Here is a 13753-nt window from a genome sequence, read left to right on the forward strand (position 1 = left end):
CTAAGTCTCTGCTTATAGTGGCTACTACTACCATGTTTCCCTGAAAATAAGACCTACTCTGAAAATAAGCTCTAGCATGATTTTAGGGGTAGGTCTTAATATAAGCCCTACCCCAGAAGTAAGCCCTAGTCCCCGGTAGCCTAACCCGAATGTTCCTGGATTCGCCTGCAGCAACACTTCCCCCCCCACTCCCCTGACCCACATCTTTCCATCTCTCCTTCCCATACGAATCCTGCCGGCCCTCCGACTGCGAGACCTACAAAGAGCAGCGTCAGCAGCACTCTAAATAGGCTGCTTCGTGGCCTTCTCCCGCCGGGGCATTCTCTCTGACGCATCACTGATGATGTCATCAGTAACGTGGCGCACAGAAGGCCCTGGCCGGAGAAGGCCGTGAAGCAGCCTGTTTAGAGTGCTGCCGACACTGCTTTTTGGAGGGAGGTATGTAGGTCTCGCTGTCAGCAGGGTTCGGATGGGAGGGAGAGATGGAAGGATGGGAGGATCAGTGGGGGTTCGGCTGCGTGGTGGGGGAGCTACTCAAGCAGGGGTCTCCAAAGTCCCTCCTCAAGGGCCGAATCCAGTTAGGTTTTCAGGATTTCCCCAATGAATATGCATGAGATCTATGTGCATGTACTGCTTTCAATACATATTATTTGGGGAAATCCCAAAAACCTGACTGGATTTGGCACTCGAGAAGGGACTTTGGAGACCCCTGCCCTCAAGGGTTCTCCATGGAAGGGAGGGATAGAAGCTGTGCAAGGTTTCTGCTGCACGAGGGATGGGGATGGGAGGGAAGGATAGAAAGGTGCTGAACGGAAGGGAGGGATAGAAGCTATGCAAGGGTTCTGCACGAGGAATGAGAGGGAGAGAGGGATAGAAAGATACTGCAGAGAGAAGGCACAAGGGGATGGGTGAGAGGGGAGGAAAGATGCTGCGCATGTGGGGGAAAGAAAGGAAAGAGGAAGAATTGGGGTGAAGGAGAGGAAAGGAGAGATGATCATGTACATGAAAAAAATGACTTACCCTGAAAATATGCCCTAGTGCATTTTTTGGGCCCAAAATTAATATAAGACAACTGTCTGATTTTCGGGGAAACACAGTAGCTTATTTGTCTGTGGTTGCTGGCCCTGATATCGCTGAGTGGACTGAAGGAAATTTTAAAATCAAACAGGTTGAAAACTGTATGCTGTAAGCATTGCAAAGAGGCATGTTTGAAATGAGTGAGAGGATCTTGCTGAGTGTGTGATTGCATAGATATTTGGCAAGCCTACAGATGGGTTGTGCGAGTGAATTGCTGGGGATTCTAGGCTGGTGGCACACCACTGGAATATTGAGGCAGATGTGCAAGAAAAGTATTTCCCCCTAAGAGTAACTGATCACTATTCAATGCATTGTAAACCATTTTGGGTAAATCTCTCCATGAAAAAGGCAGTTAATCCTCTATAATAAAACCCTAAGCCCTGCCACCGTGCTGTGTGCCTCCATGCCGAATTCAATTGGAGGTGCGTGGGGTGGCTTGCGACGACTTGTGGGGTGGCTCGAGCGGCAGTGTCGGTTTAACTCCTGCACTGCCGGGACGCCTCTTCTCACCCCCGGACCAGCAAACGCAGCAGCTGCAGAGCATTTGCTAGGCCGGTCCACTTCAATAATGCGAGGTGGGCCAGCCTAGCAAAAGCCCCGAGGCTACCTGGGCTAGCGGATGCTGGACAGGGGGAGCAGGTAAAGAAGAAGGGGTACTACTGGACAGGGGGATCAGGTAAGAGGTGCTGCTGGACGGGGGGGGGAGGTAATAGGAAGGGAGAAGGCCTACTGCTGGACAGGGGGAGCAGGGAAGAGGTGCTGCTGGACAGGGGGGGAGGTAAAAGGAAGGGAGAAGGGCTGCTGCTAGACAGGGGGAGCAGGCAAGGGGTGGTGGTGGACAGCAGAGGAAAGAGAGAGACAGAAAGAAAGAAAGACAGACACACATCTATTCTAGCACCTGTTAATGTAACAGGCTTAAAGACTAGTAAATAAATAAAATAACCCTGTTGCCCCACTTAAAGTAGACAGAATTTAGTTTCAGCAGAGACGCAGCCCCACGAGCATAAGCTGAACCAAAATGACCCTGACCTGACTTGAAGACCAGGCAGTGGGTGGGGGGAGAAAAGGACAGCATGAAAGGAGAGTGAGGATAAGAAAGGCAAGGAGCAAAAATAAGGAAGGAAGGAAGGAGAAGAAAGACCTGATTTACACAACCCCACAATCTGTCCTTACAATGTAACTGTGGTATTTGGGGTAATTGAGTGTTAAGTGGTTTGCCCAGAGTCACAAGGGGCAGACTGGGATGGAACTCACAACCTCAGGATGATGAGGCAGTTACTGTAACCACTAGGCCACCCCTTCACTCCACTATTTACTCTATTTGACCTGAAAAATTGTATTTATTCGGAACAAGCTGGGATCCAAGATGGCGACGGCATAGATTGGCTGTGCGTTTGCTCCCGACAACCTCCTCGGAGTGGTTATCAATTTCGAATCTGAGCACAATTACCTACTTCGGAGATGCCAAAGCGAAGAGGGAGAAGCGTCGCTGGGGCCTCGCGGTGCTCTGGGACTTCCGTAGTCGGCAACATAGAGAAGCTTATTCGGCGCATGCAGGGCACGTCGACAGTCAGGGCTACCCCCGCTGGAGACGCTGCAGGGGAACGGCACGCAGTCTTCTATGGGGCTTGAGACTACCTTCAGCCCTGACATGCGAGCACCGCCCCCGCATCCTCGAACGGCCAGTTCCCCGAGGGAGGGGGAGCTTCCGGGAGTCGGAATGCTTCCTTCCCCGGAGGCAGTGGAGATCAGTTCGGGGGACGGAGATTCGGGCTCCCAGTTTTCTTCGGGGAGCCTGAACATGGAGTTGGAGGCTTCAACAGCTGCGGGAGTTGGGATTGGTCCAATCTGAACAGCAATCGGAAGACTTGCCAGTGGGTGAGCACAAAAACATACATTTTCAGTTTCCTCAACTAAATAAACCCCAGGAAGTAACATTGGATGCACTGTGGGACTTGGTTGCTACTATTCCCAAAACTATAGCTTCTCAATTAAGTCAAGTAGAAGAACGGTTTAAAGAGCATGATAAGGATATTTCAGGACTACAGAAAATTACTACTGACATTAAATTACAATTAGAAAATCAACAACAAAATATTAATTCTTCTAAAGTAGTACAGGAGGCACTAATTAAGGATAATACAAATCTAAGAAGAAAACTTGAATCACTTGAGAACTTTTCAAGAAGTAACAATCTTAGATTAATTAATTTTCCTAAGATTACAACAATAACTCCTAGAGAAATGGTTAATCGTTATTTAATGGAAATACTGGAAATTCCTGAATCTTCTATTCCACCTTTTACTCAGGTTTATTATCTTCCTGTTAAAGACACTAAAGATCAAAAGAACTCACAAGAAGCAATTCAAGAACCATTGGACATATCAGCTTTATTAGAGTCCTCAGATAGGGAAGTAGCCACTCCGGCTATTTTGCTTCTTTCAGTTGCTCTTACATTGGATAAAACATGGCTACTGAAATTATACTTTAAAAATAAACATAAAGAATTTCTGGGACTAAAAGTTCAAATGTTTCCTGATTTGGCCAGGGACACACAGAGGCGGAGAAAAGAATTTCTGTTATTAAGACCAGCAATTACTGCCCTGGGTGCTACCTTTTTTCTTCGGTATCCTTGTAAATGCTACAAATTGCATAAATTTGTTTTCTTTGAACCCTCACAACTGACAACATTCCTATCGCTGTCAAGGCTAGAGAAAGCTCATGATGGATAGATGACTGCCTTAGCACAGTTTAACCTATAACTGTTCTTTTCTTCTTTAATGAATTGCTTAAATTCCATTTTAATTTAATCTTGGATCATATATGAGGACTTGAGCGAGACTTAAGATAGAATTTATTTCTTGAATGTTTATATATTATGTTTCGCGTTGTTTCTGTATTTCTTGAATCTTGCTTTCTGTACAAGTTTATACTTGACTGTAATATTTGAAAATTTATATTAAAAAAAAAAAATTGTATTTATTCCAAGGGCCAACTCCCTTTATCTGAATGTTTAAAATAATTTTAACAATTAACAGTTATCCCATAACTGTGCCTCCTCTTGCCTGAAAATTACTTGCCCAAAATGCTGCGTTGGCGCTAGAAAAGGTTCAAAGAAGAGTGACCAAGATGGAAAAGGGGATGGGACTCCTCTCGGCTGAGGAAAGACTAAAACGGTTAGGGCTCTTCAGCTTGGAAAAGAGACGGCTGAGGGGAAATAGGATTGAAGTCTACAAAATCCTGAGTGGAGTAGAACAGGTACAAGTGGATCGATTTTTCACTCTTAGGGGGAAATACTTTTCTTGCACATCTGCCTCAATATTCCAGTGGTGTGCCACCAGCCTAGAATCCCCAGCAATTCACTCGCACAACCCATCTGTAGGCATTGACAAAGACTAGAGGACACTCGATGTAGTTACTAAACTAAACTAAACTAAGCCTTAGGTTTATATACCGCATCTTCTCCACTGAAGTGGAGCTCGACACGGTTTACAGAGTTTAAAAAATATGGGAAGAAAGAAGAGAAAGAGTTTACAAAGCATAAAAAGAGGGGATGTAATCAGGAGAAGAGATTATTATATGCTAGAGAAAAGCCAGGTTTTCAGTTCTTTTCGGAATAGTTGGAGGGAGTCAAGGTTCCGCAGCGGGACAGTGAGGTCGTTCCAGAGGCTGGTGATTTTGGAGAGGACGGATCTACCCAGTTTACCTGCGTGGAGGATGCCGTGTAGAGAGGGGAAGGATAGTTTATGTCTGTGGGCAGATCTGGTGGTAGTTGGTGTCGGGGCGAGGAAGGATAGAGGGATTAGGGGCGGAAGGATGCCTTGAATGATCTTGAAAGCCAGGCAGGAGCATTTGAAATGAATTCTGGAAAGTACTGGGAGCCAGTGAAGATTGGTAAGTAGAGGGGAGACGTCGTCATATTTGCGTTTAGCAAAAATCAGCTTAGCCGCAGTGTTCTGGATAAGCTGGAGTCTGCAAAGACTTTTTTTCGTTAGGCCTATGTAGATGGCGTTACAATAATCGAGTTTGGATAGGATGATGGATTGTACAAGGACGGTGAAATGCTTTTGGTGAAAATAGGATCTAACTTTCCTCAGCATGTGGAGGCTGAAAAAACAAGATTTTGCCAGGGAATTCAGGTGATCGTTGAGGGAAAGGGAGGAGTCGATAGTGATGCCAAGGACCTTGCTTGAGAATTCAAGGTGTAGAGCAGGGCCTGTGGGTAGGGTGAAGAGGGCGGGCAGGTGGGCTAATTTTGGGCCGAGCCAGAGTAATTTTGTTACAGGGAAATACTTTTAAACCCAATAAGAGGAAATTTTTTTTCACTCAAGAGAATAGTTAAGCTCTGGAACGCGTTGCCAGAGGATGTGGTAAGAGCGGATAGCGTAGCTGGTTTTAAGAAAGGTTGGCAATTTCCTGGAGGAAAAGTCCATAGTCTGTTATTGAGAAAGATATGGGGGAAGCCACTGCTTGCCCTGGATCGGTAGCATGGAATATTGCTACACCTTGGGTTTTGGCCAGGTACTAGTGACCTGGATTGGCCACCATGAGAACGGGCTACTGGGCTTGACCATTGGTTTGACCCAGGAAGGCTATTCTTATGTTCTTATTTTTATATCCTCTGTGGAGAAATATAATGGTTAGTGCAGTGGACTGAGAACCAGGGGACCCAGGTTGGATTCCCACTGCAGCAGCTTGTGACTCTGTGCATCACTTGACCCTCCATTGCACTAGTACAAAATTAGTACCTGTATATAATATATAAACTGCCCCTGTTTTTTCTGGTTTTTTTTTTTGCCTTTCTTCTCCTTTTAGATTGGGGTTTAATGAAGATTGCATTTATTCGTATGTTTGAGTGGTTTGCCTTGCAAGCAAGTTCTATTTTTCTGTCTCAAATTTAAATGCTTTCTTATTATATAAGCTTAAACAAATAAATATATATTAACTGCTTTAATTATAACCATAGAAAGAAGGTATGTTAAGCCCCATCTCCTTTCTTTTCACTCTTCAGAGTCCATCAATGTCACATTTTACAGAATAGATTTAATTCAAAGAAAACACTGTCCCATGTTTCTATTTTTTTTTTTTTTTTTAACCCAAGAATGGTGCTTTCAATTATGCATGTATGAAGAGAAACTTGCAGGTTTCATGGCTCCACATCATTTTCTTCTTGGTTGGGCAGATAATTTTTCAGCAGCCTCTTGTATTAAAAAAAACCCCAAAGCACACATACTTTCTCAATTGTCACTTCATTCATGCTAATACTGTATAATTATTTTTTTTTTTTTGCTTTAATTTGTTTAACTCACTTTTTCTTCTGTTTTAATAGGTGATAATATGTTAACTGCTATCTCTGTGGCTCGAGACTGTGGAATGATTCTACCTCAGCACAAGGTCATCATTGCAGAAGCTCTACCTCCTAAGGACGGGCATGCTGCCAAAATAAACTGGCATTATGCTGATCCACTTACCAGACACAACAATTTACCTTCCATCCATTCAGAGGTATTTCTTTACCTGTTCGGGAAGTTTTTATTATTGGAAATCCTCCTAAAAATTTCTTTCCTCATGGCAGGCAGCAGAAACTGCCTTGACTTAGGGGCAAAAAGTCCTTTCAGACTTTTATGTATTGTAAGAGTAATGAAAATGGATTAGAGGATTCATGGAGGATGTGTGTGTGCTGACCAATGAATGCGTCCTCCTTACATTTTTGTGGTTATTTATTTATTTAAGAAATTTATATACCACATATAACCAGTGTTCCCGCTAAGCTGCGTTGGCCTGCGCTCGCGCACAAAATATTACATCGCAGCGCAAAGTTTCTCTTCACAGCGCACACACGCGTCGGTAAGGTAAGGGGACGCATTGGGGGGATTGCACTTCCCCACAATTGCCATGCTTCGGTTCCTCTTCTTCCTTCCTTCCTCCCCCCCCCCCCCCGCAGGACCCTGCGGCACCATCAACTCTTACTCCCTCTAATGTCGGCCCTGCAGCTCCAGACTTCCTCGCACCTTCTCCCCTCCCCCTTTGGATCGCTATTATTTTAAATGTTATAGCCGCGGAGCTGTATCCATCAGTGGAGATGTCTAACCTCGGCCTGCCCCGGAACTCTTACTGCAACAGTGACTTCCTGTTCCTGCCTAGACGGGCGTCTGCTGCAGTAAGAGTTCCGGGGCAGGCCGAGGTTAGACATCTCCACTGATGGATACAGCTCCGCGGCTATAACATTTAAAATAATAGCGATCCAAAGGGGGAGGGGAGAAGGTGCGAGGAAGTCTGGAGCTGCAGGGCCGACATTAGAGGGAGTAAGAGTTGATGGTGCCGCAGGGTCCCGCGGGGGGGGGGGGAGGAAGGAAGGAAGAAGAGGAACCGAAGCATGGCAATTGTGGGGAAGTGCAGAGCTGCAGGGAAGAGTGTTGCGGTACCCAGCTGGAGGGAGAAGGAAGATGAGGGAGGGAATTAAAGGAGATGCCAGGGCTTGGAGCGTAGGAGGAAGGTATGCCAGTCTAAGGGAAAAGGAAGGGGGAGATGTGAGAGCATGGAGGGGGAGCGAAAGATGGAAGAAAAGGAAAGGAGAGAGATGCCAGAGAATCAGGGAAGGGGAGATACCAGACTATGAGGAGAGGTGTGGGAGAGGGAAGGCGAGGAGAGAGATGCCAGACCAATGGGGTGAAAGGAGAGATGGAAGGGGGAGGCATACAGTTTCTGGAAGGGGCATAGAAGGAGAGAAGATGCCATATAGGGGAAGAGAGACGGCAGACAGTGGATGGAAGGAAGAGAGTTACAAGAAGATGAGGAAAGGAGAAACCACAGAAGACAAAGGTAGAAAAAAATTTCTATTTATTTATTGCTTTAGGAGACATGTGTCACTGTTTCTGTGAAGCATTGTATGCAGAGTCCAGCTTCTTGCTGGTTCAATTTAACCTTTGTCTATGTATTTTTATTTTATCCCCCCTTTTACAAAACTGTGAAGCGTTTTTAGCACCAGCCTTGGTGGTAGCAGCTCTGATGCTCAGAATTTTATGAGCATCAGAGCTGTTACCTCCGTAGCTAAAATCCACACTACAGTTTTGTAAAAGAGGGAGGGAGGGATTTTTCCCAATTAGAAAGCTCTGACATATCTTCTATATTCAGTCCCTCTATCACTATTCCATCATTTGAAACTATTGAAGATCAACTCCATTATTGGAACTCTAACCTAGAATCTATATTAAATATTAAAACACCAATAATAACGAAAACAATAGTCAATAGAAAAATAAAAAATCCATGGTACTCTAAAAAGCTATCTTTAATAAAAAAACAACTTCGGGCTGCAGAAAGGAAATGGCGTTCTGCCAAAACTTCTTTCAATCTTCAAAAATTTAGGGACACCTCTCTGTATTATAAAAGCGAAATCAATCAAGAAAAAAAGTCTTACTATAATAATAAAATTCAAAAGGCCAAAAATTCTTCTGTCCTCTTTAACATTCTAAAATCTGTTAATCCGGAACAAAGAAATAAAAAAACATCAATGCAAAAATCAATATTAACATCACAAGAACTTGCAGACCATTTCTGCCAAAAGATATTGAAAATAAGACAAACATTCTCGACTAACATATCACCCTTTGCTAATTGTGAAAACTTATCTACAGAAAATCTTATTCCAACATCCAAATGCTTAAATTTCAGAACTCCAACCATAAACGATATAGAAAGACATCTTAAGTCAATTAACCTAAAAGGTTCTCCTATGGAATTAATCCCACCATTTTACTTAAAAAAATTTTTTTCTAATTTTGGTCCATTTATCCTATCACTTATACTAAAAAGTTTTTCTACTGCAACTGTACCCAGTACTTGGAAATCCTCTACTGTTTCTCCAATTGTTAAGGACTTTAAATCTAGTCTAGATGACCCATCGAACTACCGTCCCATATCAAATCTACCATTTCTAATGAAATTGACGGAAAAACTAGTTTTCGAACAGCTTTCAGAATTCATCGAATCCACTAACGCATTACACCCCAACCAAACAGGTTTTCGAAAATATCATAACACCGAATATTCCATGATTGGCCTTGTTACAAATATTCACTACTTTCTGGACCATCACAAATCCGTAGCACTCTTTTCCTTGGACTTATCTGCAGCATTCGACACCATAGACCACGAAATTCTTCTCTACCGTCTGCAATCATTAGGGATTGACGGCCAAATCTTACAATGGCTAACATCCTTCCTTTCAAACCGAACCATGAGAGTTAAATTTAATGAGTCCTACTCCGATAATTTTTCCTTATCTTCTGGTGTTCCACAAGGATCTATATTATCCCCTCTGCTATTTAATATCTTCTTATCCCCATTTATCACCATGTCTCAGTCATTAGGATTTACAACCTTTTCATATGCAGACGATATTCAACTACTGCATCCTCTTAACCCAGAAAACATTGAAGAAATAAATACGATTACTAACAAATTAGAAAAAATGAAAACATGGTTAAACAATAACAAATTAGCTTTAAACACTCAAAAAACAAAAACCATGCTTTTTACTTGGAAGGGAGACATACTCCAAAAAATACCATTCAAACTTGACAATATTCCATTAGAATCAGTATCCAAATTGAAAATCCTCGGTGTAATAATCGATGTTGATTTATCCTTTCATGACCATATCAGCACAATAGTTAAAACCTGTTTTTACAGATTACGGCTTCTACGCTCGATCTCTACTTTCTTGGAAACTAAATCTCTCAATATCTTAATTCACTCTCTCATCATTTCTAAACTGGACTATTGTAACGCGCTTCTTATTAACATAACCCAAAAAGAAAATAGACGTCTCCAAATTATCCAAAATACAGCAGTTAAATTAATATTTAATGCAAAGAAATTTGACCACGTTTCACCTTTACTAATTAAATTACACTGGCTGCCCATAACCCATCGAATTACCTTTAAAATATTATTTTTAGTCTATAAAACATTAAGCACCAATGAACCTCAATTTATCTCAAAAATGATTGTCCCACATAATTCTGCTCGTTCGCTAAGATCTTCTTCATCTAATTTGCTTTCAGTCCCATCGCTAAGAATCATAGGTACTAGACGCAATGACATTTTTTCAGTAAAAGCTCCCACACTATGGAATGCCCTCCCAAATTTTATTAAAAATGAAACCGACCTTGTAGTATTTAAGAAAAACTTGAAAACATACTTATTCCAGGACGCTTTTGACCTATAAAACACTGTCCTTCTAGATTTCTGTATTCTTCTTCCTTTTTCTCTTAACCCATTATTACCTAATTTGTTTTTATCCTTTGATGTCAAACTCTAACAAATAATAAGATTGTAATTTCTCCCCTCCCTTCCCACCCTTTCTTGTTCGTCAATCTTCGTTTGTCTTAAAAATGAATTTAGTAAATTAAATGTATGTCTGTCTTTTAAGTGACCTTGTAACCTAAATTGTATTACCACACTCTGATGGTTTTTTAACTGTACATCGCTTAGATATCTTGATAAGCGATTCATCAAATAAAGGTAAACTTGAAACTTGAACTTGAAACTTGATTACATATTCCTTACTAGGCGAAGGTGTTTTCTGTGTTCTGTGTGTTCGAAAGACATGGTTTTCTGTTAGGATTGACGGTGTAGGATTGATCTGTGCTGGTCTGGCTTGTTTAGTTTTACAATGGGTGTATTGATGTACTGCTCACTGCAATATGTAAGATGCTGCCTTTTCCTAGGTACTCATGTGTGACGTGTGGTTTGTTACTAAAAATCATGTTTTTCTTACAGATGGGGGGGGGTGCCAAAAAATGATGGGCCCCGGATGTTACATATGCTAGGTACGCCACTGTATGTAAAGATACCAGAAAGCTGGCGTAGCAAAAACTTCTAAGTTTTGAGTATTTAACCCTCCCACAATCTCACGGGCACTCGTTTCAAGTTTATTGAGATTTTGATTTAAACGCAATATCAAATATTTTCAATGCGTATAACAAAAATAAATTTGGGGAAATAAATAAAACCATTTGAACCAGTGTTCCCGCTAAGCTGCGCTGGCGTGCGCTGGCGCACAAAATATTACATCGCAGCGCACACGTTTCTCGTCACAGCGCACGATCGGAAGAGGCGTACGGCAGATGGCAGGGCGGCGAGAGGAGAATCGGGCGAGTTGGCTCATAACTTGCTGGCGCCCGATATTTTTGGCTCACGGTGAAAAAAGTTTGCTCACAACACCCGCCCGCTTAGAGGGAACACTGCATATAACCTATAAAGTAACATACATAAAAATTTGACAATACAACAACATTATTATTAAAACAAATCCTACTATCATAAAATAACATCAAAAGGCATAAATCAAATCCTTTCCTTAAGTATGCACACAGCTTCATATCTTGATCACATTTGCACTCCATTACATAAATGCGTCAACAAACAAACGAGTTTTCAATAATTTCTTAAAATCCAATCATGGGTTGTGGCAGTTTTATTCTAGTTAGGGTTCAGAAATCCCAGCAATTACCCTCCACAAAGGCGTGTGGAGGGTAATTTAGGTTAATTGGCAGGAAGGCACCTATATTTTTTTTGCCAATTTTATAATGACACAAAACCAGAGACGGATCACTTTTACATCTGAAAATACGAGCCTGGAAGTGTGGCATTGGATGAGTTAGTTCAACCGTGGCTGGAGAAAAGGGTGCTTGTATATCGAGCTCCATCTCTGGAAGAATTCAAATCCATGCTCAAAGCCCACTCTTTTGAAGCTGCTTTCAATCCCTAACCCCAACCCAGCTGCTAAGCATCCATATCTGTCTTATCATTCCCTCTGTCATAACTAGATTGTAAACTCTTTTGGACTGGGACTCTCTCTTCCATGTTTGGTGTATAGCACTTCGTATGCATGGTAGCGCTATAGAACTAAGTAGTAGTAGTGGATAGCAGGAAGATGGTGACCGATTTATGTCCCATTAAGAGCTAGCTCTGCCCTGCAGACTCTGCAGTATTTATTAGCATTATTACTATTTTTTTAAAATTCTGATGACATGCTATAAGCTTAAATTTTGAGTGTTCACAGAGCTGCCTATGTAAAATGAACTTGGACTGGGTGACTACTCTGTGTGGGCAAGTTTATAACTACTTATTTCAAAATTGAATATACTGCCATTCGTAATCCATGAACATGGTATGCATACATAGATTGTGATTCATTTGCATTTTTGTTCTTGGCTGTGCTTTGATTCCAGCTTCAAGTTTAGGTTTCTTGTAGTTCAGTTGCAAAGGATGCATTTGCTGGGGAGATGAGCTGAGACAGTCTGTGAGGGGAATGAGCTGTTGAAGAGAGGGAAACAGCTACATATACAAACCAGAGAGAGGCAGCAAACTGATGGGGAAAGAGAAAGGGGCAACTGCTGAAACCCTCCCCCACTTAAAAATTATACTGTATTAAAGAGAGACTTTATTCTACGAGTCTTTATTTTATGCTATTTAAAATTGGTTTGCTACTCACTCCAGCACAAGATTTATTGTTATGCTGTTGTGATGAGACACCATGTTGAATGCAGAATTTTCATTTCAACCACGTGTGTATGTTTGTATTGAGAGCGCATATAGAGAAGTGTTAGGGTATGTGGTAGGTATTTGCTTCCAGAAATAGTTCTTTTTCATTTGAAATGATGTAAGTCATCTTGCATTGTTGTAATATGTTAAAGTATTTAGTTATATTTCTATAGATGTTGAAATATTGTTATTTAATATTTTATGTTTAAAAAAACTGATTGCTTTTGCATAATTTTGGCACATAATTCCCTAATGTTTTTGAAAATATTTAATTATATAGGATATTCCATCCAAATTAGTGAATGAAAGTTTAGAAAATCATCAGATGGAGTATCATTTTGCAATGAATGGCAAGTCCTTTGCTGTGATCTTGGAACATTTTCCAGACCTGGTGCCCAAGGTTTGTAATCTTGTCCAATACGCATATTGATAATTAAGTTGCTGATTCTTAAGTATTTGACATTGTGAATGCTGTTGCTAAGAAATGTGCTGTCTTTCTAGCTGATGTTGCATGGCACTGTTTTTGCCCGCATGGCACCTGATCAGAAAACTCAACTTGTTGAAGCTTTGCAAACTGTGGAGTAAGTATTTTATTACTTGAAATTTTCAGTCATCCTTTCAAAGTGTATAGGGCAAATAAACTTACTGATGTGCATTGTCTAAAAATGTTGCAGAACTCTCTTTTTTAAATTTTTTTTCCATTAGTGGAAAGAAAGTGAAATTGCTTACCTGTAACAGGGGTTCTCCGTAGACAGCAGGGGAATGCGGCCACACTTGCCCGCCCACCATCCCCTCTTACCAGATGATTCTATAAGCTTGTGACATAACTGACAGCTGAGAGACGAAGTCCCAGAGGCAAGATTGTCCGCATATGTTCAGGAGGGGAAAAAAAATCTTCTGATTCTAGGGGAGAGCACCGGCACACAGGCTCAGTCAAGCACTTCACCAGCAAGTGTGGCTACATTTCCCCTGCTTGTCTCTTGTGGAGAAACACCACTTCCAGTATTGTGTACTGCCGTTTGGCCTTGTATCAGCATTTAGAGTTTTCACAAAGTGCTTAGCTGTCATTGCAACATCTCTAAGTAGACTGGGGGTGCATATGTTCCCCTGTTTAGATGGTGGC

General features: G+C 41.8%; 1 protein-coding gene across 3 annotated transcripts in view; it reads left to right on the forward strand.

The window, feature by feature from the left end:
* The window catches only part of ATP13A3 (ATPase 13A3), a 164198-nt gene that overhangs the window by 79998 nt on the left and 70447 nt on the right, over positions 1-13753 (forward strand). For all 3 annotated transcript variants that reach the window (XM_033958171.1, XM_033958170.1, XM_033958169.1), the window contains exons 21-23: positions 6407-6582; positions 12911-13030; positions 13132-13211. In XM_033958171.1, coding sequence (XP_033814062.1) covers positions 6407-6582; positions 12911-13030; positions 13132-13211 — 376 coding nt within the window. The remainder of the gene's footprint in view (positions 1-6406; positions 6583-12910; positions 13031-13131; positions 13212-13753) is intronic.

The sequence above is a fragment of the Geotrypetes seraphini genome, chromosome 9, assembly GCF_902459505.1.
Source record: "Geotrypetes seraphini chromosome 9, aGeoSer1.1, whole genome shotgun sequence".
Lineage (NCBI taxonomy): Eukaryota > Metazoa > Chordata > Amphibia > Gymnophiona > Dermophiidae > Geotrypetes > Geotrypetes seraphini.